At 37.9% G+C, this 25088-nt stretch overlaps 2 protein-coding genes across 2 annotated transcripts in view; one reads left to right on the top strand and one right to left on the bottom strand.

The window, feature by feature from the left end:
- The window catches only part of LOC121428529 (laminin subunit gamma-1-like), a 57256-nt gene extending 50697 nt beyond the window's left edge, over positions 1–6559 (top strand). The window contains exon 28 of the mRNA XM_041625216.1: positions 419–6559. Coding sequence (XP_041481150.1) covers positions 419–490 — 72 coding nt within the window. The 3' untranslated portion in view covers positions 491–6559. The remainder of the gene's footprint in view (positions 1–418) is intronic.
- Positions 1242–24487, bottom strand: LOC121428528 (probable polyketide synthase 1). Its single transcript, XM_041625215.1, has 7 exons — positions 24323–24487; positions 17383–17465; positions 15413–16933; positions 14466–14663; positions 8200–13361; positions 7526–7645; positions 1242–7091 (listed from the first exon to the last, which is right to left on the bottom strand). The coding sequence occupies exons 2-7, from the start codon at positions 17435–17437 to the stop codon at positions 6873–6875; spliced, it is 7275 nt and encodes a 2424-aa protein (XP_041481149.1). The 5' UTR covers positions 17438–17465; positions 24323–24487; the 3' UTR covers positions 1242–6872.
- Between the last annotated feature and the right edge of the window lie 601 nt (positions 24488–25088).

The following is a 25088-nucleotide window of genomic DNA, read 5'->3' as shown; positions in this document are numbered from 1 at the left end:
ACAATATAAAAAAATATTTAGCTTCCAACGAAGGTTCTGCTAGGATCGAAAGCTTAGGCCCCTTTTGACTTTGTAATATAAAAAAATGATAAGATGACAAAAGGAGTGTGGCAATTTGGCTATAAATCTTTTCGACAAAATCGATAGCTTGATTACATGTGATGTAGAAAACATGAGGAATGAGGCAGTAAAATTAACATGGACCATACTGGTATATAGTAACAGGATGATTTGTATAAAATGCCACAACTGGCTGTTGGACATTACTCTGAAATTCACTTTGCTAAAGTCATTGCAATTGTCATATGACAAATTTTCATCTGCTTTAGAAATGTTTGTTTTTGTTTGCTGCCCTCACTGACTGCCTCCCCTTTGTGCTTTGCTTTTTTTCTCTCTCTTGTCTTAATGCATGCTACAGATTGCTAATGTGGAAGAAATCCGGGATGCTTTGCCTGAGTTCTGTCCGAATGAAAGTGAGCTAGAACCATAAGAACACCTTGCATGCCTCTCTTTCTTCCCCCCAAAAAGGTCGCTTCTACGGGGTGTGTGAACAATAGGATAGTTGACTCTGCTTAATTGGGGTAGTCGCTCGGAAATACATAAAGTCAGATCATGAAATTCTTATTTAAAAGAAACACCTTGAAGGGTCACCCTTTGTAGTGCAAACTATAGATATCACTCATTCCTGTGGCAACACTTTGCGCAAATGAGTAAATAAGTATTTTTAGCACTTAAGGTTTTTCACCAAATGTACTGGTAGTACAACCATCTATAGCAAGCCATTTATACAATTGTTTGTGATTGAATTATTGTACCATGCAAATCACTCATAATGCACAGTAGTATTTTTTTTAATCAGTAAACCTGAAAAATATGTCAGTTTTGAAAATATGTGATTATATTTGTAATAGACTTTGGTGAGGACAAACAATGACCAGTATGGCCTGCCATAGTAATGTGTAATTTAATTCAATATTGGGTCAGACATTCTATTGTATATAGAATAAGTGACCCAGAGACTCTTTTCAAGCCATCAGTCAATTCAACTAGGTGGAATGAAACTCTGACTTGTATCTGACCGCATGGACATGTGTTTTGATTTTATTCTAGTTTAGCGCCATCCAATTAAACAAAGTCAACTGTCTTTAGTGTTAATAAAGAAGTTATTATGAGAAAGCAGTCATTGTTGAAGTTGGAGTACAACCAAGACTGAAGGTCAAAAGATCAATGCTTTTTCTTTGTTGTTCATCATCAACATGCTAGTCTAAGCAAGTCAGACCCTACGCTGAAAATGTTAATCCAAATCCACATAATGCTTAAAAACTTATTTCCCACCATGGATCCCACTGTCTATCCTCTGCATACCCTTTGAAAATTTCTCTTCTTTCATCTGGAATCCCTACAAGAGTAAAAAAAGTGAATTCAGCCCGCAACTTGTCAGAGGAAGCAAAAAGAAATATCCATGCCAACTTTAAATGCAACAGTAAATACGTATTATATTATGTAATGTATTTGTGCATTATTTTTTAAAAGCCTTTCATTATTTATGACCCTAATTCCTCATGTTTACACTGTAATTATCAAATTGGCAACATACTTCATATGCTGCACCATGCAAACAAACTTTGTTAACACGTAAGTTCATGTGTTACTTGCAACTCTTTATAAAAAAAAATCTATTTTTAAAATTAACCATTAAAGCATTTATGTGTTATATTAATCAATTGCTGTGCGTTTTTTTCTATTCCTTTTATCATACTGTTTCAAAAGTTTGTTGACATCTATTGTGTACATATTTAGCTGTTCATTTATAATTATGAAAGAATTTATCTTCAACAATGCATTATTTAAGGACCTCCTAAGTATATTGTTTGATAATCCATATTATGAATGGCCAATCGCGGAAAACGAACGCCCTTATTTGTAAGAGTTAATTCAGCTTTTAATCACAGGAGTCGGTAATAATGATTCAGTGTTCAATATTGCAATGAACTGTGTATCAAGGAACTGTATTTTTATTATCACCCAGAATAAACTATGGAAATATTGGCTGAAATGAAAGTGAAATCGATAAGCCAAACTATTCCTTGATCTCAAAATTAGGTGATACTTTGATGGAAAAATCAAACTGCGAGTCAATGTATACTTATAAATGTCTACTTAAATTGCTCGGTACCAAACCAGTTACACTGCCATTTGTTATTAGATTTGTAGATTTAGAAATCTTCTTTCAGTGTGTATTCTATCCTCATGACATACTAAAATCTTCCTAATTTGCTTCCAAATCCACTGTCAAAAAAAGAAGCATTAAATTTCCGATAACATTTCATTTTATATAAATAATGATTATTGAAACTGGTTGTCAGGGATTGTGATACATTGAAAATTATCTATTTAAATATTCTGTGTATATATATATATTTTTGAAGAGCTTTGATTAGATTGGTTTTGCCAGTACTGCCTCTTGTGAGAGGTAGAACCTATATAGCAGTTTTAGAGCAGTGCTAGTACCCCTATATTTAGCATTACCATTTAAACATTTCAATAATTTTATATCCCTCGCACAACTGTGTAATCTTTGAACTGGTAAATCTGACAAACATGGTATTTGGGAAAGCATTTTTCGAAAAAAAATCTTGATATTGCAAGCTTGTTCCTCTATTTTTAACAATGGTATATATTGTACATACGTAGATATTGGGAGATGATAATATTTTGTATCTATGAATAGCCCAAAATGCTGTCATTTTGATTGAAACGTAAATTTGAAAACTCCGTGTTGTGTTTTATTTAGATAGATAGCTGTTAGCTTTCTAGAAATAAAGATTAAGCGTGTCTATTTAAAGTATGATAAATCATGTATTTATTCTTGTATGTAATTGCATAATGTCTATGAGGAAGTCTAACAGGAATTCTTTGTATGTGTATAGCTTACTTATTAATATCGTGAACTGTCTTTTGTAAACCAATTATGCATTGCAACAAAAAAATGGTGCTATTTTCACACTTATGAGGAGGTTGACAAAAATATGCAGTATATACATGTATTTGACAAGTGTACTTCAAACAATATCAGTATTCTTGTCTTTCTAGGTGTGAGTTGTGTTTTATGCTTCAAGGAAAATCATTTTGTAATCCGTTGAAGAGACTTCAGAGGTGTATTGTGAGCTTTTCTACATGCAGGATGTGCATGTGGTGCTCAGCCCCATTTTGCGAATACCTTATTGGTTACTTCTATTTAATTAATGACCTGTGGAGAATTTAATTTTTGCTTCCAATATTACAGACATTTTAATGAAAATCTTGAAAAAATATCTTGCTTAGTGTGGTATAATTTGACATATATAAACATACTCCTGACATTTTTAACTATGTTAGGGTTGTGTATGTTCTGATGCAATGTATGCTTTTTTATTGAAATGTCCGTGATATTCATCTTCCAACTCTGGAAATTCAGTTCCTTTGTAGTTGAAATAAAGTCCTGCAAAATTATGCATGAGCTTACTGAAATGGGAGCTGTGCACAGGTAATACTCCTCCATTATGATGCTTCTCTTTCAAAGTTACCTTTAAGCTATATGCATGATGTTTCTTGGAATCAATATCTATTTATATTTTTGGAGTAAACACTGGAATTGTTTTAAAAATACACATTTAGTAAGCTCAGGAGTGAAGCGATCACTTTTATTTTAAATATAGTATGTTGGATTTGGAATACCGTCTTCATAAATAAACCAGCCCAAGGGAAAATGAAAAAATAGTCTGTTATTCGTGTTGTTTCTGTTCTCTTCTTCACTTTTTGTTGAGATATGTCACATTCGCATCAATGAATTATACTGTAGACTGAAAAAACAATTGTCTTTGTATGAATTTGACCTTCACAATATCCACGGTCTTACCATGGGAGGGGGTATGTGATACCCCTTCACCTAAAACAGTACCCTTTTTTACCATTTTGAGATGTGATTTTCTTGTTGCTTACATGCTGGTCAAACATTTTCTAGGTGCAAGTACTTTTTTCTTGGAAATCACTGCCTCTTTATTTTGTGTGGGGAAGGAGGAGGGGGGTCTTGTCAACATGATTTTGTCAAAGGACCCCCCCCCCTTAATTTTTCCAGGCTTGTTAGTCTGGTGGTGCTGTTGGTATGACCATGTCATTGAGAGTTAACTTACTCTCAGAATACAAAGAGGAAGAAGAAAGGAGAGATGAGAAATAAAGAAATGAGGACCCATCAGAGAGAATGTCTACATTGTCGCCCAGGTTCTGCATCAAAAAAATGTGCCATCAACTCTACAATGGCCAAACAATAACTTTGGCATGAAAGTGTTTGTCCAATAGACTGAACTGTAACCAATGAGTTCTGCAATTGATAGCAACCTTTAGGGAGCCTTGGGCCCTGTAACACAAAGTTTAAAAATTGATCGTACAGTTGGTTATTAGTCATTAAGCATTATGGTCAATGCAATCAAAAGCAATATTGTTGTTCTGTGATCAATCACTTAGTTACCTGTAACAGGGTCCTGGTTAACACTTTCAAGGATTGATAAAGAGAAATGACAAATTTGAGGGATGCCAGTCTTCAGGCAAAAAGCCTGAATTCAGGCTCTGGCAATTTATTTTCAGGCCATACTTTTTGGCATTTTTGTGTACAAAATATTGTATTTTAGGTGATTTTCAGGCCCTCTGATCAATTCCAACTGGCATCCCTAAAGTTTGCAAGGAAATACAATGAGAAAATGTTGTTGAGAGGGGACCAAATTGACAGATAGAAATTATTCATCAGAGAGAAATAGAAATTCCATCCCCTTCTCTTTCACTCTTTTTTTTTTCTTTAGCATGTTCTTCCCTCTTCCTTTCTTTCTCTCTCTCTTACCCACACACATCCTCCCCTTTCTCTTCCACTCTCCCATTCTCTGAACACACACACACTCCGCCTCCCCCTCTCGGACTCACACACATACACCCTCTCTCTTCCACTATTCCTCACCCACCCTTTCACCCACTCTCCCATATCTTCAACCCCACCCTTCCTCACACACTCCCTCTCTAACCCACACATTCTCCCCTCTTCTACGCTCCCTTTCTCTGACGCACACACTCCACTTCCCAGTCCCTCTCTCTCTCTCCGACTCACACACATATCCCCTCTCTCTTCCACTTTTCCTTACCAACTCTCTCATCTCTTCCACTCCCCCACATTTGCCTTCTCACCTACCCACCCCAACATACACACACACTTTCTCTCATTTTTTGTCTCTTCTCTCGTATTCAATCATTTTCTTCCCAAACCAAAAACACACACCCACCCACACACATCATTTTCTTTTTCTCAGTTTTCTCTCTCGCTTCTTTCAAATAATATATCCCAGTAATTCAACTATCCATTCTAGTAAACGAGACATAAATGAATCATTTAATTATATGTATTATAATATTTAATGACCAACATATACCTCGATTGCACATACTTCACTGAAAAGAAATAAATATATATATTCTGACCCAATTGCACTTGTAGAATCAAATTATCTTAAAATTGCCAAAGAAATCTCATTACATTTAATATTGTGGTATAAGAACACATAAAAAATCCAAATATTCTTTCTAATCTACTAAATTCATTTTACTAAAAAGAATCCCAGAAATTAAATGAAACTTAATCCCTCATCAATCATAAAGTCGAATCCTTTAAATGTCATAGACAAGTAATAATTTCTAACGATATTATACACATCATACATATTTGAATTAATCATAAGATATCTTTGTCAAATGATAAAACCAACCAACAAAATATATCGATTCTAGTGAAAAATAAATTGGATTTCCCAAATCAAATACAATTTGCTCATAAAATTCTCAAAATCATTCTTATGAAATAAAACAAATTCAATTTATCCTTTCAGTCTATAATTTGGACATAATGGCTGTACGCAGTGAGAGGGATGTAGCAGTTGCCCACTCCTCCATAAAAGAGTATCAAAACCTCCAATTTATTGCAATACCACTCTACACTCTATCCAGGTTTTATCATATTTAGTTCATCATCAAATAAAACTTTGTCAGTTGAAAACATAGAGTAACCACCCCGCCCCCATGAACTGACAGTGTTTTACACAATCTTTAATTGTTTAAAAAATTATACTTTTTTGTCAAACAAAAAATTATCACTTCCCTTCTAGTCTATTATTGAATTGTTATCCAAGATAATTTTATTCTGATAAAAATGTTTTATTGGATTCTATATTTGTTCAGCACAGTACAAACATGATACACATCAGAGGTTTTGCATCGTCAACCTTTTTTATGTGCCTAATGCCATAAACCTAAGAAATATGGTGTCTTTTTTAAGTGATAACCACTTTCGGAATTTATTATTATGTGAACAAATGTAGCCAAAAAAGAAAATGGAGAGATATATTACACCCCCCCGCCTCAGCCCTCATTAGAATTTTCAACAATTTTACGGGAATGAGGGGGAGAGGGGCTATTCTCGTAGCTCCCGGGCCGGTAACCTAGCTAGGTGAAGAATGCTTCATAAAGCTGTTCATAAAATTATGCACGGCGGGAATAAAAAGAGCCAAAGAATGTACCTGGCCAAAACTTAGTAAAATGTGTCCGCTATCCCTGTTAGGTTGTTGAAAAAAACCCACATTTTCGTTAAAATGATTGCAACTGCATCAATCGAATTTCAGAAGGAATTTGTTATCAAAGAGAATCACATTTGGTAACCACTCTTGGATAAAGTTTATAACTTTGGGAACAACTTAATGAAACACCATGAGATCCATGGAGACACATACATCATAAGTATTCCTTTCCCGACATCAGGAACAAGCGTTATCTGGCCCTTGATTCTTTCATTCATAGTCTCAGATGCAGACGTTGTTGTCGATAGCCTTCTCCAAGAGGAGGCCGGTGGTGATACCGCCAAGGATGTCGAGCTGGGAGATGACCACGCTGAGCTCACGACTTGCCCATGTCACCATCTCGACGGCCATCAGGGAGTCGACACCGTAGTTGATCATGGGTTGACGTAGGTCGATGGTGTCAGGGTTTACGCACAAGAGGTCTCCAAGCTTGTTCTTAACCTGATAGGAAATATTAAAAAATTATATTTAGATTATTGTATCCATCAAACACAAAGGAACACGGAATTGGAGATACTTTAATTATGTGACTGATCATTTTCATTGGTCTTTCTTCTGCCATTTTGTTTTAACCCGGAACCGATTGATTTGAGGGGCTACAGCCTCTTCGTTATTAAACCAATCTATTAATTATTGGCATATGCTTAGTAAAGATTATTTAAGCTAGCTTGTGTCAGAATTTTGTTCATTTTGACTGAGTGGAATTTGTGTAGTGCACTTGTGAAATCTGATTAGTTTCTTTTGTAACCCAGTTTGGTAGAAATGGAAGTAGAAGTGGTAGTTTGTGGTGGTGGCTTATTATTACCAGTGTGTCTCCTACCACAATCAAGACCCTGTCTCAAACATACAAATTAAAAGATAATCATTGTCTGTACCTGTTTCTGTAGATCCTCTAGACTCAGTTTACAGTCTGAAATGGCCACTTGTTCCCCTCCAGCAAGATGGCGGTACTTTAGGGTGTGGTCATGAGAGAACTTCAGTACAGCTTCCCAGTCCTGGCGGCAAGAAAACCAAAAGAAATGTTATTAATCTTTAATGACACGAGAATTTGAATAAATATTCAATTGATCATACCAACGATGGAGAGATAACTATATTCATGAAAAAAATATATAAAGCAGAGTTTATATGAACTGAAAATATATGGAATTGAAAAAGAAATTGTTACCAACACTGAATGTCATTCAAATTATTCTATATTTCACAATATCTGTTAGGAGATGTTCTACTTTATATCTGATGATGATTGAAAGATATATGAGGTCTTTACAGTTTTTTAAAGAATGTGGCAGTCACATAAACAAAACCTGCACCAAACTATCCAATGTAGGTCATCAAAATAAATTTGATCAATGTATTGGTCACATTGGCGTGACTGTTACATTAACATGGATGCTTTATCTTAATTCTGTTATAAATATCCTTTTCCCTTCAATTACTGGGAGACAATTTACTTATTTGAATAATTTTGATATTTTACAATCTGTGGGAGTGTGGAGTGAACAATATTGGAATGAGTACGTTTCCTTAGAAAAAAATATCTTCATACCTGGTGTGTGATGCAGACACATGGTGGGGTATCAGGAGATAGCAGAAGTTTGCCAAGCACCACCAAGAACTCTTCAACATGGAGGCTAGCTTCTCCATCTTTTACTGGTAGAGTCGTCTGTCCTCCAAATTCATAGGCGTCGATTCCGCGGAGAGCTCCCACTTGCACGTTGAGGGCTGGTTTCCCTTCTAGTCGCCTCTTCAGAGCAAAGCTCTCGAGGTACGAGTCTCCCGTCACGCTGGCTACAGCAGAGGGGTTACCCCAGGCAACGTCATCGTTGGATACGGTGAGGAAGTAGTCCAGCTCTAGTCCCATCTTTTCTGACATGACGTGTGACAGCTTTGCTGGACGAACCTTTGCAGAGAGCATTGTCTGCAGACTGTCGAAAGTGATGTCAGACATGGTCTCTTTGCCTGGAAGTCGGTAACCACCGAGGCAGAAGATGCCACGAATAGCCGGTGCATTCCTTTTCTTCAGATCACCAAATATTTTGGCAACTCCACCTTCTGGGCCCCGCACATGAAGCTCATGGCAGTACTCAAAAACTTCAGCACCCTTACCGGTAAGGTAGGTGACCGTCCTACTCGCCTTGGACTTTCCACCATCTGTCAGGTAGCACATGGCTATGTGCCGTGCACCATTGTTGTAGAGCCATCGAGCAAAGATTTGGGATAGGCCTGACTCAGCAGCGGTTACGATATAGGTTGCATTTTTCTTGAAGAGTTGCGTCGTTGAGATGACCTTGTTTGGTTTGAATGCTGATGGGATTTCGATAGCAACTTTGCCAGCGTTAGTGATGCTTTCATCTGCAAATAGAGTTGGGTAATCTGTGACGGGTCGTGAAGTAACGTCAAGTGGCCTGAGTTTACCTTCACCCATTAGCTCAGTTACCTTCCGAAGGATCCTCTGAAGTAGTGACTTCTGGTGCTGAAGCATGCTGTCAATATTACACGAGATCAATGACCTATTCTTCTGCAGTAACCTCATCTGTAGTTTGAAATTGATAGCATTTGAGTCGGTGATAGAACAGAAACGTCCACCGGCAGCCAGAAGTTCCAAACTCTTCTCCATCTGCTTACCCTGGAGGGAGTTTAGGACAACATCCACACCTGCTCCATCTGTGGCATTGATGACATCGTTCACAAATGTAGAAGATGATGACAGGGATACAGTTTTTGCACCCATCTTCTTCAGTGATGCTGCTTGAGATGTATCCTCCATGGAGCAGATGACCTTTGCCCCTGCATTAGATGCAATCTGCACTGCTGCATCCCTTAATCCTGGTTCAGTCACCTGAATTAGAATAGATTCCCCATTTGTGATGTTAGCTCTTTCAACCAGGCTGTAGTATGCAGTTGCAAAGGCGATGCTGGTTGTTGCAGCCTGTGAAGGGGTCAGATTCTTTGGTTTCTTGACAACAAGATCTGCATTGGCTAGAGTATACGATGCCAGACAGTGTGTACTGAATCCAAGAACTTCATCTTTCGGCTTAATCGTGGTTACGCCTTCTCCTACTTTCTCCACAACTCCACAGAACTCCATGCCGAATGCGCCAACACCTTCTTCCTGTGCTGTGATACCTCTTGCAAGATCAACATCTCTTTTGTTGATGCTGGCTGCTGATACTTTTACAAGTACTGTTCCCGGAACCACCTCAAACCCATCTTGGTATGCGATGCCCAGATCCTCTACTGATGACTCTGTCTTGAATGGATCATCAGATTGGGTGAGCTTCCAGTAGGGGGTTTCGCTGACCTTAACTTCAGGAAGCTGCATTCTTGTAAGCCTTGGGGTAAGAACCATGCCATCCTTTACAACCAACTCCATGTCAGATAACTTGTTTCCTAGCATTGTGTTTACTAGTCTAGAAGCCCATACCTTGTCTCCATTTGTCACTTCTTCTGGGATATCTACTGTGACGAATGGGATCTGACAGGCATTTGCCGCAGCATGGACAAGACCAGCACCTGCTGCATTAATGGGTCTTGGTCCCGAAGTGGCAGCAAAGGTGACCATCCATAGTTTGCAAACGTTCTCTACATTCACACCGATGTGTTGCAAGAAGTGCAGAAGAACCTTGAAGCCGTTGTCATGATCAACATTCCAGATGAAGAGAGCCTCAATGACATGTCCGTCTTCTTTCAGCTTGCCAAGATCAGCCTCCATGATTTCATCATAAGAAAGAGATGTCACTGTACCCGAGAGTGATGACTTGACAAGATTGACAAACTGTGCGTTGTCGGGATGTGACACCAAGAGCCATTGCTTGCGTGTGGTGACTGGTGCAGCTTTGGGATTTATGCAAGCATCATCGCCTCCTGCCTTACGTCCAATGAGGACACTGTGGAAAAGCTCTTTGGGAGATGATAGAGCCACAACATCATCGAACCCATTCTTCTCCAGGGCCAGTTTCCAGTCATTTTGCTCCATCCAGCAACATTCCGGTCTGTCATCTTCAAAGACCCAGCAAAGACGAAGGGCACCGAAAATCACCTCTGCGATAAACTTGACAGTTGTTGCTTCATACAACAGTATCCATCCATCATCGCAGATGAGCTCTCGCATGTAGTAGATGGCTTCTTGGAGATGACCAGTGGAGTGGAGTGTGTCCAAGCAGATCAGAATGTCGACTGATCCTGGGACGAACCCTTGACCCTCGATGTCTGTTTCGATGTCAAGTTGCTGATACTTGACGAATGGGTATTCGGCCAAGTGGTCTCGGGCATGTGGGAAGAAAGCAACACTGAGATCTGTGAACACATACTCAACTCGTCCTTCTATGCACAGATCTTCTAGATGTTCTAGGATGTGATGTGTAAGACCTCCCATGCGGGCTCCAACTTCTAGTATCCTGACTGTGGATTTGGTCTCCAGAGCCTTGAGGACTGCCTGTCGTACCATCTCTGCGCCAGCCTTATAGTAGAATGTTGTAGTCAGTGAATCCAAGAAGTAAGAGGCCATGCACTCGGGCTTGAACAGCAATGTCATTGCTGACTGTGGGTTTCTCAAGGTGGTTGGGAGATGCTCACCAAGACTCTGTGCCATAGTCAACTCCTGCTTTAGCTCTGGTGCCACTTTAAGCGTCTCCTCTTTGATACTTGGGATCTCGTCATATGTGATCTGACGTATTGAGTTATCTTTTGCAAGCTTTTCTAGTCGTCGATAATATCTTGGATCTAGATAGTCAGAGCGCTCTTTAACTGGTACCTGTCCCAAACCATGCTTGATGTATGCAAGACAGATTGCTCCCATGTTTGAAAACACTGATTCTGCCCTTGTTACTGATTCCATGAGATCTGGGAAGAGCTTCCTTAGATTTTCTTCCTCAAACACCTTGGCGACTTCTTTGATTGGTGGTAGATGTGCCTTGACTGTCTGGAAATCTCTCCTGTAAAGACACTTATTAATGTCAATGTCCGTCTGTATACCACATGTGTTCTTACATGTGCATCCCTTAATTTCAGCAAGAACCTTTCCGTTCGTCAAAGTAATCATGACATTTCCTCTGAGTGCCCAGCTGTCGCAATCAGTGATGGAAGTATATGCCAGAAGAGGCTCGCCAGCAGGGAGTGATGGTACATTCATGCGAATGCTGTCAATGGTAGCTGGTTGGTACAGGCTTGATCGGGCTCCAAGAGTGTAAGTGAGAAGCTGGAAGCAAGCATCTAGGTGGGTTGTTTGGATTCTCTGCTTGTTATCTTGAGCCGACTCGAGAGATCCAACACATTCTCCATTTCCCAAACTTACATCCTGGACCACCTGGAACTTTGCACCGTATTCGAGACCCATTTCTTGCATGTATCCATAGAAGTCTTCTGCTGAAGACTTCTTGGGACATCTCTGAATGATATCATTGACAGGGATAGTGTTGTCTTGGGCAGTCCCCTCCTCTACTTCTGCAGTACTGCATACATATCCTTTGTAGCTGATCTCTACCCTGTTTCCATCTCTCACCAAGTCAAGGTTCAGAGTAGCCTTCTTTGTTCCGGTAACTGTCTTCTCCTCTGGCCATTCTAGAGGTTGGGTGAAGGCAACCTTGTTCACAACAGGGAGCTCATTTTCACCACTGGTCGCTTCCATGATGTACTCGACAAATCCAGACTCTGGAAATACTAGTTTGCTCTTTGCGGTGCGGTCACTGTGGAATGGGAATGTTTCGAGACTGAGCTGACCATTCTGCCCTTTGTAGGTACGGTCATCAAGACCTAGACGGCGCTTGCGTCGATACTCTGGCTCTAGCATGAAAGGCTTGTGTTGCCATGGGTAGAGAGGGAGTTTGGTGTACACAGCAGTGTCCCTGGTGATATTCTTCCAGTTCAATGGCACACCATTGTTGTGCATGTTACCAAGGGATCGAAGGGCACACATGCGGTCATCCTGATTTCTTTGGCCGGATGCGATGGTTGTGAGTTGGATCTTCACACCAGAACCCTTTGCAATTTGGTTGACGGACGACAGCAGTGTGGCTGAGGCGGCACATTCCAAGAACATATCACATTCCAAGTCACGCAGTACATTTTCAACTGCAGACTGGAACTCAACGGCATTGCGGATGTTATCCCACCAATATGCCGTCTTGAAATCTCCTTCGTACCGAGCTCCAGTGAGAGTAGAATAGAATGGGATGTTTCGTACACCAGCAGGGGTCTTAACCACTTTCTCCATCTTCTCTTTGAATGTCTTCTCGGTTGGATCCATGTCTGGTGTATGGAAGGCACACTGGACACGCAGCTGTTTGGCAATGGTTGGGTTATCGGCGGCAATCTGCTCAATGGCTTGAGTATTGCCTGCAATGGTCATGGATCCAGGTGCATTGATTGCTGCTACATAGAGACGCTCGTGCTTGCTACAGAGCTCCCTAGCTTCCTCAAGGGTCATCCTCAGCGCTGCCATACTTCCAGTTCCCTTCAGCTTTCCCTGCTCCACGCTCCTGATGTAGATGGTCTCAACCGCTTCTTCAAGGGTCATTCCACCACAGGCATAAGCAGCAGATACCTCACCAAGGCTGTGTCCGATCACACAGGCAGGTTTGACACCCCAGTGGGTCCAGAGATTGAAGAGACCAAGTTGAATGAAGAGGATGGCTGGCTGGGAGACTTCGAGATCATTGATGAATGTGTCTGGCTTGTAGTCTGCCGAATGAGGGCGCTCAACAAAGAGAGCTGTAAATTTAAAGAAAAAGTGATGATGAAAATTAACAACATACCAAATATGAAATAGCTTTACTCATGGGTAGCGGAGCAGAGTATTATCTTTTGTTTTGAACAAAGGATTGTCCTCTTCTCCGCTGCCTACAAAAAAATGTATGGTTTCACATAGGCCTACACTTACAGGTTCATGTTTACCTTTGACTTTCTTGAAGGGCCAGGCACACCGAAAGGTAGACATATGCAATAAAATTATGAATAGCTACTATTATCACTAAATTGTGGGCTTGGCTCGAAGCCATTTTCTAAATTAAGTTACTAGTCAAGGTTGTTGACATAGTAAAATTTCGCTTCAATAGGCTTATAAACAAATGCTAATGAAGAAATTTTCATTGGGGTGAGACAATGAAGTTTTATTCCCGGGGGGGGGGGGCACTTACATTGACGAGTGGATACCATGCGCGACCAAAAAAAAGTAAAAAGGATGTCTTTTTCACGATAGGGCACGTTACGTACGTAACGTGATAAGGGTGTCAAAAACACAAAAATAATGAAAAAAGGATATCTATTTCACTAGGAAAATAACGTGTTTAGGGTCGAATTTGCGGGGATGATAAAACAAAATTAAAATGTTTTATAAAGGATGTCCTTTTTGCCCCAACACTTCGTGTTTAGAGTCCGATTTGCGCGAGGTGTAGAAGGTGGGGTCGTACTAAACTAAATAAGGTAAAGCCGACGACCGAAGGACCTGTAACAATAAAACATTCCTGTACTTGTTTAGGGGTTCATTTCAAGGAATATTTGCTAAGAACGGTTTTGTTTCCAATACTTGTTAAGGGTAGGGTTTCACACGCCAGTACTTGTTAAGGGGTGCATTTTCAGAATATGGAAATTACGTGTTTAGGGCGCTTTTCGATACTCCATGGTCGCGCATGGTATCCACTCGTGAATGGAAGTGCCCCCCGGGGTTTTATTACCATTTAACCGCTCGAAACCCCCTTTTTTCTATCAGAAAAATTCTGCAGGTACATTTATTTCACATTCTTTCAAAATTACAAAGGTAATTAAAACATATCAATGTGAAAAAAATTAAAGTATGTTCTAAAAACATCTACTTACATTTTTCTTCGAGGACGGACCAACCACTGATCTTCTTAAAGATGGCATCGCATTCGTTCACGGTGTTCCTGAAGACTGGTTCTGTCTTGTAGAGTTGTCTTCCCATGTTGGCGTACTGTTGCCCCTGACCGGGGAAGATCATGCAGATCTTGGGTTCACCGCTGTATACCGTGCCTGACGTTGCGTTTTCCGCACCACCTGAGAGAGAGAGAGAGAGATGAAGTTAGACATGTTAAGATATGAAGTCTTCAAAATGATCATGATGATGATAATTTTCATCAGCAGCAGCAGCATTACTGTCACAACAAATAGCAACACCACTATAATATCAATACTGCGAAAACAAAAACCAAACTATTCATCTTCTTCCTCCTTGCAACAATAAGTATATTTAAAAAAACAAACACTGTATATGAAATAACATTTTGAAAATATACTGGAGGTTAATTCATTCCCTTTTTGTTTAAGACAGTAATAAAATTATTTACTATCATGTCAATCTTCAAGCATTCATCGTGCTTTTCTTTCAACTTTATTATGTTTCTGTATCATGGTATCTATACCGTATTTATGTAATATGCGAAAAATATTATTTTTCACAAAAATTAAATATTCACAAGAGAGAACAAAAGATGAATCTAAATCCAAATTGGAATATTCTAAGAAGCTTTCCGGAAAAATAGAAGTAACCTATATGAACTGTAATTACTCAATTGATAATTCGCCTTTATGAGTTGTTGTCTTCCAATCGTAAGAGCTCCGACATTTGATAAGTATATAATTATACAAAGAGAAACGAAATGCCTTCTTTGTTCTCATACTCCAACTAGCGATTGATCTTGTGTGAAGACATTTTAAATTGTTAAGATATCATTAAATTAAAATGGTTATAGGTTGATTTAAGAAAATATGTATTGATAAGTCACAAAGGACACGTGTCTGCTCACCTGATTCGACGAAGTCTTTCATCTGAGTCTTGAACTGTTTGCCGGAGCTGGATATGACGGTGAGCCTGTTTTCATGAAGTCGACGTCTGGTGGACATCCAGGAGATTACACTCATGGCATCCTGGTCAACGTCTACATCCATCCATTGTTTAGCAACAGCTGTCAATGCCTCTGGAGACTTTGCAGATAGAGGAATGATGATAGGTTGGCCTTCCTTGTCAGAGTCACCAAACTTCCATCCACACACCTGCTCTGAGGTCAGTTCCTTTACTGGTCTCTTCGGTGGTTCCTCAAAGATACAATGGGCCAGTGCTCCTGCAAATCCAAACGAGTTGAGACCGATGATGTGTTTGTCGTTGGTTGGGAAGGGCTGGATTTCGGTCACGATATCCAGCCTCATCTCCTCCGGGTTGATGTGAGGATTTGGAGAGACGAAGTTGATGGTTGGTGGAATGGCACGGTTTTCCATCATCAGGGCGACTTTGATGGCAGCTGTCACTCCAGCAGCAACTTCGGTATGTCCAAAGTTGCTCTTGACAGATCCAATCTTGAGAGGTTTGTCGCTGGGGCGGTCAAATGCCTTGGAGATGGCTTCTGCTTCAAGAGGATCACCAACCATTGTTCCGGTGCCGTGAGCTTCGACATAGTGTACGTCAGACATGGATACACCGAACTTCTCGTAAGCTTCCTTCATGACGAATTCTTGAGCCGGAGGAGAAGGCATGGTCAAACTATTGGCTAATCCATTGGCTGCGATGGCGCTACCGCGTATAACAGTATAGATGTGGTCATTGTCAGCAAGAGCCTGACTGAGGGGTTTGAGAATGAGGGCGCCCCATCCTTCACTGCGAACGTATCCATTAGCGGTACTTGAGAAGGGACTGCAACGGCCATCGGGTGAAAGTACACCGAGGGCACTGAAACCAACCGTAATGTCAGGCAGTTGGATTCCGTTGCAAGCTGACATCAAGGCGATGCTGCATTCTCTGTTCCAGAGACTGGTACAGGCAAGATGGAGGGCCGTCAGTCCACTTGCACAAGCCGTATCAACTGCAAAGGATGGACCTTTGAGGTTGAATGCATAAGAGATACGATTAGCCGACACACTGTGTGCAATACCAGTCAGGGTGTACGCATCGGTGGTGGACGTATCAACTAGCTGAATGGCGTGATCCATCATACCAATACCAACAAAGACACCACAGGATTCACCTAGGGTATCAGGGTTGATACCTGCGTCTTCAAAGGCCTCATAGTTGACTTCTAGGAGATGGCGCTGTTGAGGATCCAAGGATGCTGCTTCTCGAGGTGAAATCTTGAAGAAGAGGTTATCAAAGCCATCCATATCATCGATGAGTCCGCATCGCTTTGTTACCATCTTTCCTTGTCTGGTCTGGTCCTCGTCATGAAAGTTCTCGATTGCCCATCTGTCTGCAGGAATATCCAGGATGCACTCCTTGCCTTCCTTCAGAACCTTCCAAAAGTCATCGGTAGTATTTGCTCCGCAAGCATGACGTGTGCCTGGAATATGGAATGATATTGTTAACAATATTGTAAATGGTAGTTTCTCCATGCTATATACCAGTATATACTGGTGAATTATAACAAAAGTTTCATTTAGCATGTCTCATCGATACATTAATCAAAAGATTCTTTTTCGCTTTTATTTGATTTTATTTTCTTACATTATCTGAGGTTCTCCTCTACGATAACCGTCTTAAAATGAGTGCATCAAATCTTTACATGACTTGCATGAATAAATTACAATCAAATCAAGTTTAATTCTTGGGAGAGTTTGTAAAAGAACAATTGTTTTATATCTTAATTAAAAGTCCAATGTCTTACAGATATCTGTTTGTTGCAGCGTTATGATGGCCATTTTTGGGGGGTAAGTTTAACAAAATGGAAATGTTCGATTTAAAATTTTAATCATTTTAGGGGGAAATATGCAAAAATTGTACATTGCTTACCAATTCCTACCACGGCTACAGGGAAGTATCCCCAACTGGTTTTATTGCTTCCCATGGTGGTATCTCTTTAGAAGTTAGTCGATCTGGAAAGAGAAATCCGAACAGAATGAACGTTAAAAGTCATAAGATTTAGAATCATGCTAGAAAAGGCTATATTCTCTCTAAGAAAATAGCTAAAATGACTCTACAGAAAAATAATAATCTTTAATTGTTTTCTTCAGGATAAAGAGAAACTCTGATTTATTTTCGCAAAAAAAATGCAAAAATGTTGAATTTCTGATTGACTATATTAACAAAACCTTGTTATTCAATAAACAAGTCAATGACAGTGTCGTGATAAGCAAAAAAAAAATTAGGGGGCCAGAAATGGCCTATCGGACGAAAAAAGTTACAAAATTGCGAGCGAAGCGAGTGAGCAAAAATGTCAACATTTTTTTTTACGACAAAAATCCAATGTGATAGAATTTGACATAATATACAGAAAATATCATTATATCTTACCCTTCTATCCCTTTCTCTTTTTTCGTGATCGTATTTTTTTCGGGGGAGAGGGGCAAGAGCATCCACGAGCCCCCCCCCATCTGTATAATCCACTGATGGATAATATCATTTATGATGATAATAATGATGATGATACCAATAATAATGATAATGGAAATTATAACGATGATAGAGGAGAACAAGATGGTAAAGAAAATGATGACAAAAAGATAGAGAATGAATGGAAAAATAAAAAAAGGCAAAGAATAATCATGAGGAGAGGAAGAACAATAAGAAGAAACAGAATAAGAAGAAACAAAAAAAAGAAGATGAAAAAGAAGAAGAAAAAAGAATGAGGAGGAGGAAAAGAAGAAGAAATATAAAAAAGAAGTGGCATTAGAAATTTGCTTTGCTAATTAAAAAAAAAACGATACGAAAAGCGAGCAATAAAGAGCACTGTTTCTACAATGATGCAATTTGTAATTACTTCATTTGAATATCAAAAAACCAAGAATAAAATGGGACGTTATGTCATCTGATGTGTAAACAGTTTAGTGTAACCAACTCAAGCTGTAGCATCGAAAGGCCTAGAGAATTCTTAGTACCCGCAAAATCCATAAATACCATCAATTTCTTTAAAGTTGATATCCCAGTGAATTTAACTTATTTAAGACATATAATATCAGTAATTTGTATTTATCGCCGGACATGAAAGTATATGTAAAAACATATTACCACTTCCTTTTCCTGTCACTATTAATTTCATAAAGAGTTGAGGGTATATACTAAAAGAAATTGCCTCCCCATAAGTAAAAAAGTTTTTGTATACACGTTGAAAATATATTCCACATTTGACAGGTTTAAAGTTAATCTTATCGTCAAAATTGAATTACTGTATACCTTTTAGAATAAAAAAGAGTACTATAAATAAAATACTAACAAGAAGCTGGCTAAGATTGATAAATGGTAGGGTGATATATAAAATTTGAAATTGTTGGTGTATTATATCAAATAGTCCAAGAGCGAATGAAATAATCTAAATTAATAAGTTTTAAATTGAAAAAAAAACAGTATAAATCATTTACATATGATGCAGTTCATGTATCTTTTTTCACAATCTCTATGGTTTATTCGTTACTTGTTATTTATACGGATCTTTAAAACAATGAAGGAAGATTTCCAGAATAGTCTGTCACATTTATGCAATAATATAAAAATAATATATGACAGAGGGGAAATATTAAAGCAATGACACTGAAGATAAATATAACGGGTAAATACAGAGAGAAAGTGAGAGAGGGAGAGAGAGAGACCGAGAGAGGGTGCATGCTTTTAAAGAGGGAGACATACAAATTTACGTAAATTTTAAATGAATCTTCTAACCGATTTGCTCACCGTGATATATCTAATTTTTAACTATGAATCGGTTAATACCACAACACCCGAAAAAAATAAACACAAATAATGCTAATTTGTTCCCACAGTCTTGCGATCCTTTACTAAAGCCACGATTGACCTTTCGTAACTGATTGCGCAAATTATTGTACCATTCACAAAATTTTCTACGATCAATGCGATTGCCACGACTGATCTAATACGATCTGATAAGATCACTACGATTACTCTACGATTACGTACGATGTTTGAATCGTGGCGAAGACCCTGACAGTGGGGACTAGGTATGAGTAAAAACTGAAACCAGTGCTGTACGCAGGGGGGGGGGATTGGCCTATGATTGTATTTGTAGAGATAAACTGAAATGTTTGGAGAGGAAAAGTAATTGTTTTGCTACTTGGTAACATAACTTTGGCGGCATAATGTAGTTAATTAGCATGTTATCATTCAAGTGTGTCTATTACTAGACTACCCTAGCATTATGGGTCAGGAAACTGGCCAGGTATGAGTAGTTGAGGACTTGAGATGACGCTAGTGGTTCGTATCTGCTTTAATTTGTTTGCTACCCAACCCCGAACCCTTAAAATGTTGAAGATTTTTGTTTTTGCTTGTCAAATTGGTGTTGGATAAGAAACGACCTAAAATTCATGGTGAAGGCCTTTTCTTTCTTCTTTTTTTTTTTTGCTTGTCAAGTTTTAGGGGGTACGAAAAGACCTAAAATTTTGGGTAAAGACCTTTTTTATGAATGGGGGTTGTCAAAATTTCTTTCAGCTTGAAACCCCCTCCCCCTTTCATAAATCCTGCGTACGCCACTGGCTGAAACAAAATGAAACAAGTAATAAATTCATATCGGAAATTGGTTATGAACTGGTTATTTTTCACAACTCCATGTGACCAATTAATTACCCTTTCTATTTGACCATATAGGGGGTATCCCCTTCAGGAATTACCATGAGCAAAAGTGATGACATCGTTTCTGGAATTTTATATAATTTCAATTTGTTTATCTCCATAAGGAGGTCAATATGTTTGCTTCATGTACATTGCTAAATCGATAGATTCTTTTCTCAATAATAATGATGATAATAATTACAATACACAACATTTATAACGCACTTTTCCCAAATGGTATACACACACATGACAAAGAAGGGATGGTTTGTCATATGAATTACGATACATAAAAGTATCGCACAACGGCAAATCTTGTCCTCTATTTGTTTCGAAATAATAACAATAATAATTAATAAGCACCGAAGTTACATTAAGCTAAACTAAGCTCTAAAGTTGTACCAATTGGTTCGATAATGGGAAATAGATATTAACATATATATACTTGTTGGCGATCAAAAAAACAACTTACTTTTTTTTCTAACGAAACAGATATTACATCACTGTCAAAAAAATGTAGACAGGAAAGAAATTTTATTTCAAGTGCTAATTTTTTTGTAGACGGATGGGATGTTTTTTCAGTCAAGTGTGTGGGTGTGTGTATTTGAGTTTTGTCAGACGTGTATCAATCAGATATGATTATTTACGTCTGGGACCGACCTTTAACGTCACCATCCGAAAGACGTGACCAGGGCTCGAACCTCTGCATCAATTTGTAACTTCCCCACAGCTTGGATTACAGGCGCACGCCACAACGCCCAGTCAATATTGATCAACTTCATTTTAAACCATTTTCGAATACAGAAAATAACAGTGAAATAAAAAATATATTGACAGCAAAGAAAAATAAATTTCAAGTGCTAATAGATTATATTTTTTGTAGACAGATATTTTTTCAGTCAATTGATCAACTTCATTTTAAATCACGTCCGATCACAGAAAATAATACTGAATTGAAAAACAAATGTTGACAGCAAAGAAAAATAAATTTCAAGCGCTTCGAATAGTTTATGATTTTTTGTAGACAGATAAGATTTTGTTGACTCAATTTATCATCTTTATTCTAAGGCACTTTCGATCACGTAAAATAATAGTGGAGTTTAACAATCTTATCTTAAGTCCTGAATATTATATATAATGATATCTTAGACTGATTTAGTTATCAAAGGAGAGCGAAAGAACATTTGGAAATGGATGCACATTACAAGTTTTAATGAATAGATATTAATATGAACACTGAACAATAGAAAAAAAAAACTGTTTCTATCATTTCTATTTAAATCGAGCGGTTGACTTATTATTATAAAAACGTGTATAGCGATAATTCGAACTTTCGTTATTTTCTGTTATATATATATATATTTTTATTGAAATAGATATAAGACTACACAAGAAATATGCGATAACGTGTGATAGTGTTACGAAGAAACTTGAGAGTATCGTATTAAGGCTAAGATTATTTCAGGTATTATCATGCCATTATGATTAAGAACTCACTCCTTGAAACTTGACAAAGGGACTGTTTCCATGGAGCCAGAAAATAATTTGCATGTATATGGACAAGGAATGTGCGTGCAGCCTGAAACATACTCGTAGAAGAAAAATGTGGCAGTCGATATGTTGTTGAAGGAAAGATGCGTTTTGGATTATGAGAACTTCGTTATTTTCTGCAGCCTAATATGACTTTGACCCGACATGGCAGCTATTTTGACAGAAACTGAATTGAGTGTTCTTTCTTCAGAGAAACAGGCTTTGTCTAAATATTTCAACGCATCGAAAATGAAATTTTGAACGATGCTGAGAAAGGAGCACATAATATGGACTCTGCTTAAACAGAACACGTACAACACTTCAACATTGTTCTGAACTTCATTAATGTGGACTGGATAGTGAACGCTGAAATCAGCCATCAGCAACTCAACAGAAGAGTACGCCTGGTCAAGTTCGCTGGACCCCAACTGTAAGTCACTCAATAATTATTATTTTGAAACATTGAGCTCATACTAGCTAAATTCGAAAGTTGAATGTTTTGTGCTTAGGTAACAGGCATACATGCGTAGCCATGGGGCCGTACATACATCAAACAATTCTGGATTTCTAATCATTTCGAACTCGTTCTGATTGTGTTTGAAGCAAGTTGTAAATTGGAGGTTTGATATTATTTTTTCCTAATGAGACACAAAGCTTTTGATGAAAGGTCCAAATGAGGATAATTTTATTTGACTTAAAACCTATGATTACTTGAATTTAGATTTTCTTGAGTTTGACTGTCAGAACAATACACAGAAAAAAAACAATGTTACAGCAAAGTGAAGATCATGAGGATAGATTCTCAAAAGAGAATGTATATACAAAGACTACTTTTAAGTCGATGAATTATTGCTTGCAAATGGTTGCTACTTTACGGTTTTATAGTTTGAGAGTATATTTGAAATTTGTATCTCAACAATCATGTCAAAATGGAAAAGGGAATAATGGAAATCAGATAAAAATGATTCTTAATTCGATAACCATGATGAATACGAAAAGCATGATACGTAAACGAAATCATCAGTAGCAGGAGAAAAGAAAACGAATTTGAGATCAACGCCGCGCATTTTTTCAAACAGTGATATACTTTTTTTGATGTGAATATTTCAAATTAAACATATCTAACGAGAAATCAACCATTTATTATATGAGATAATCGAAGATAAAGATGCTTCCTTCATGAAAGAAAACAGGTCCAAAAGAGGATAATTTTATTTGACTTAAACTCTGATTGCTTGAATTTAGTACTTTCTTGAGTTTGACTGTCATAAAAACAATGTTACAGCGAGGTGAAGATCTATAATTATGAAAGGAGGACAATATCAATGAGGATATAATCTCAAAAGAGAATGTATACAAAGACTACTTTTAAGTCACTGAATTATTGCTTGCAAATTGTTGCTAATTTACGGTGTTATAGTTTGAGTATATTGGAATTTGTATCTCAACAATCATGTCAAAATGGAAAAGGGAATAATGGAAATCAGATAAAAATGATTCTTAATTCGATAACCATGATGAATACGAAAAACATGATACATAAAATAAATCATCAGTAGCAGGAGAAACGAAAATGAATTTCGGATCGGCGCCGTGCACTTTTTTTCAACCAGTGATATACTTTCCATGGTGTGAATACTTCAAAACAACTCATGAGATATCAACCAATTATACAATTACATGAGATATTCGAAGATAAAGGTGCTTTCTTTATGAAAAAAAAAGATTAATAGAAGGTATCCCAATTTCAACACGCTACTGCCACATCCACACAAACGAATCCAAAATGTTTGACGATACGCCATACTAAATAACGTTCAGAAAAACGTAAAGTGCGTGATCAATTTCAAGTCGATACCATTGATTGTGACTGGGGCATTGAAGAATACAATCATTTCCGTACTGTATAAAATCGGTGTTTGAAATTTCATGTATTATTTAAGTCCGTCACACTAAGAATTGATGTTTAAAGTTTTAATCAAGTTGTTTAAATTGTTAATCAAGTTGTTTGAAAAAAAAGTTATACAATTTGAAAAAAAAGTAGTTTTGATCGGTCTAAAATCAAATACGTTGAAATGTGACCGAGGCATACAAAGATACAATCATTTCTGCAATGTAAAACCGATGTTTGAAATATCAACCACGTTGTTTTAAGCCCGCCACTCTAACAATTGATGTTTAAAGTTTTAATCATGTTGTTTAAATTGTTAATCAAGTTTTTTGAAAAAAGGTTATACAATTTAAAAAAAACATAGTTTTAATTGGTCTGAAGTCAAATACGTTGATTGTTACTGAGGCATAGAATAATACAATCATTTCTGCAATGTAAAACCGGTGTTTGAAATTCCAATCACGTTGTTTTAAGCCCGTCATTCTAACAATTATGTAAAGTTTCAATCAAGTTATTTAAAGTTTTATTCAAGTTGTTAGTTTTAATCAAGTTGTTTACATATTTAATCAAGTTATTTGAAGAAAAGGTTATACAATCTGAAACAATAAAACGATTAAAAAACAAAATTATTGTAAAAAGTTTTAAAAAATAATAAAAAGTTTCAACAATTGTTTAAAAGTTTGAGCAACTTGTTAGGGTGACTGGCTTAAAAAACAACGTGCCATTGTTATTTTACTCTTTAAGAAGACTTACCTTGGTTCCTTTCTGTGGGGTCTCCAAAGGCTGTGTTCTTGGTTCTAAATCCCTTGTATCAAGCACTGATTAGAAACAGGAAAGCCTGCCGAGGAACTGCAAAGAAGGTTTGTGGTCTTAGACCAACTTATCCCTTGTCAGTGTTGAAAGAAAAGAAGACAAGTGACTCCTCGAGATCAACCTTATTTATACCAAGTCCAGCGTCTTGGAAATTCCAAAGTTAAGGGTACGTAGGGTAGTAAGATGTCAATCAGCATCGATTCATGAATATCCATAAGCCACGCCCTATGGTTACGTCACAGGATGACCAGGGGGTGGTGAGGGTGGTTTTCCCCCATATCTTGCAAATCATACTTAACAAATTGCGGTATTATTAACAGGGCAATTGCTTGAGTTTTCTTTTTTTTTTTGAGGGGGGGGGGGGCTGAAACCGTTATTCATCTCCATTTTTTCATAATACACACTGCACAGAACCCACAATACTTTTCTGTAACTTGTGTGTGACTTAAATTGGATAACATACACATGTATGGTTCTGACTTAACCTGCTGAATATTCATGACGTGAAAGGATTTTCAATGCTGATTGGTTCATCGACTTTTATGGTCAGGTTTTTTTACGGGAAAAATCCCAGCCAAACTCATGCTAGATAATTATGATCATGGTTTTCTGCCCACAAATCGCATCTATTTATGGATCAATATTTTAGAAATATATTAATGCCACAAAACTTTTGCTTTGAAAAATATATCATCGTGTTGAGATG

Source organism: Lytechinus variegatus, chromosome 15 (genome assembly GCF_018143015.1).
Source record: "Lytechinus variegatus isolate NC3 chromosome 15, Lvar_3.0, whole genome shotgun sequence".
In the NCBI taxonomy this organism is placed as follows: domain Eukaryota; kingdom Metazoa; phylum Echinodermata; class Echinoidea; order Temnopleuroida; family Toxopneustidae; genus Lytechinus; species Lytechinus variegatus.
The sequence above is the reverse complement of the archived record's forward strand: the minus strand, read 5'-3'. Positions and strand labels throughout refer to the sequence as shown.

Coding starts and splice junctions, on each gene's coding strand:
- LOC121428528 (XM_041625215.1), bottom strand. CDS start 17,437: ATGGGAAGCAATAAAACCAGTTGGGGATACTTCCCTGTAGCCGTGGTA. Junction 14,664..15,412: donor GAAAGACTTCGTCGAATCAG/GTGAGCAGACAC, acceptor TCTCTCTCTCAG/GTGGTGCGGAAAACGCAACG. Junction 7,646..8,199: donor GTGTCTGCATCACACACCAG/GTATGAAGATAT, acceptor TCTTGCCGCCAG/GACTGGGAAGCTGTACTGAA.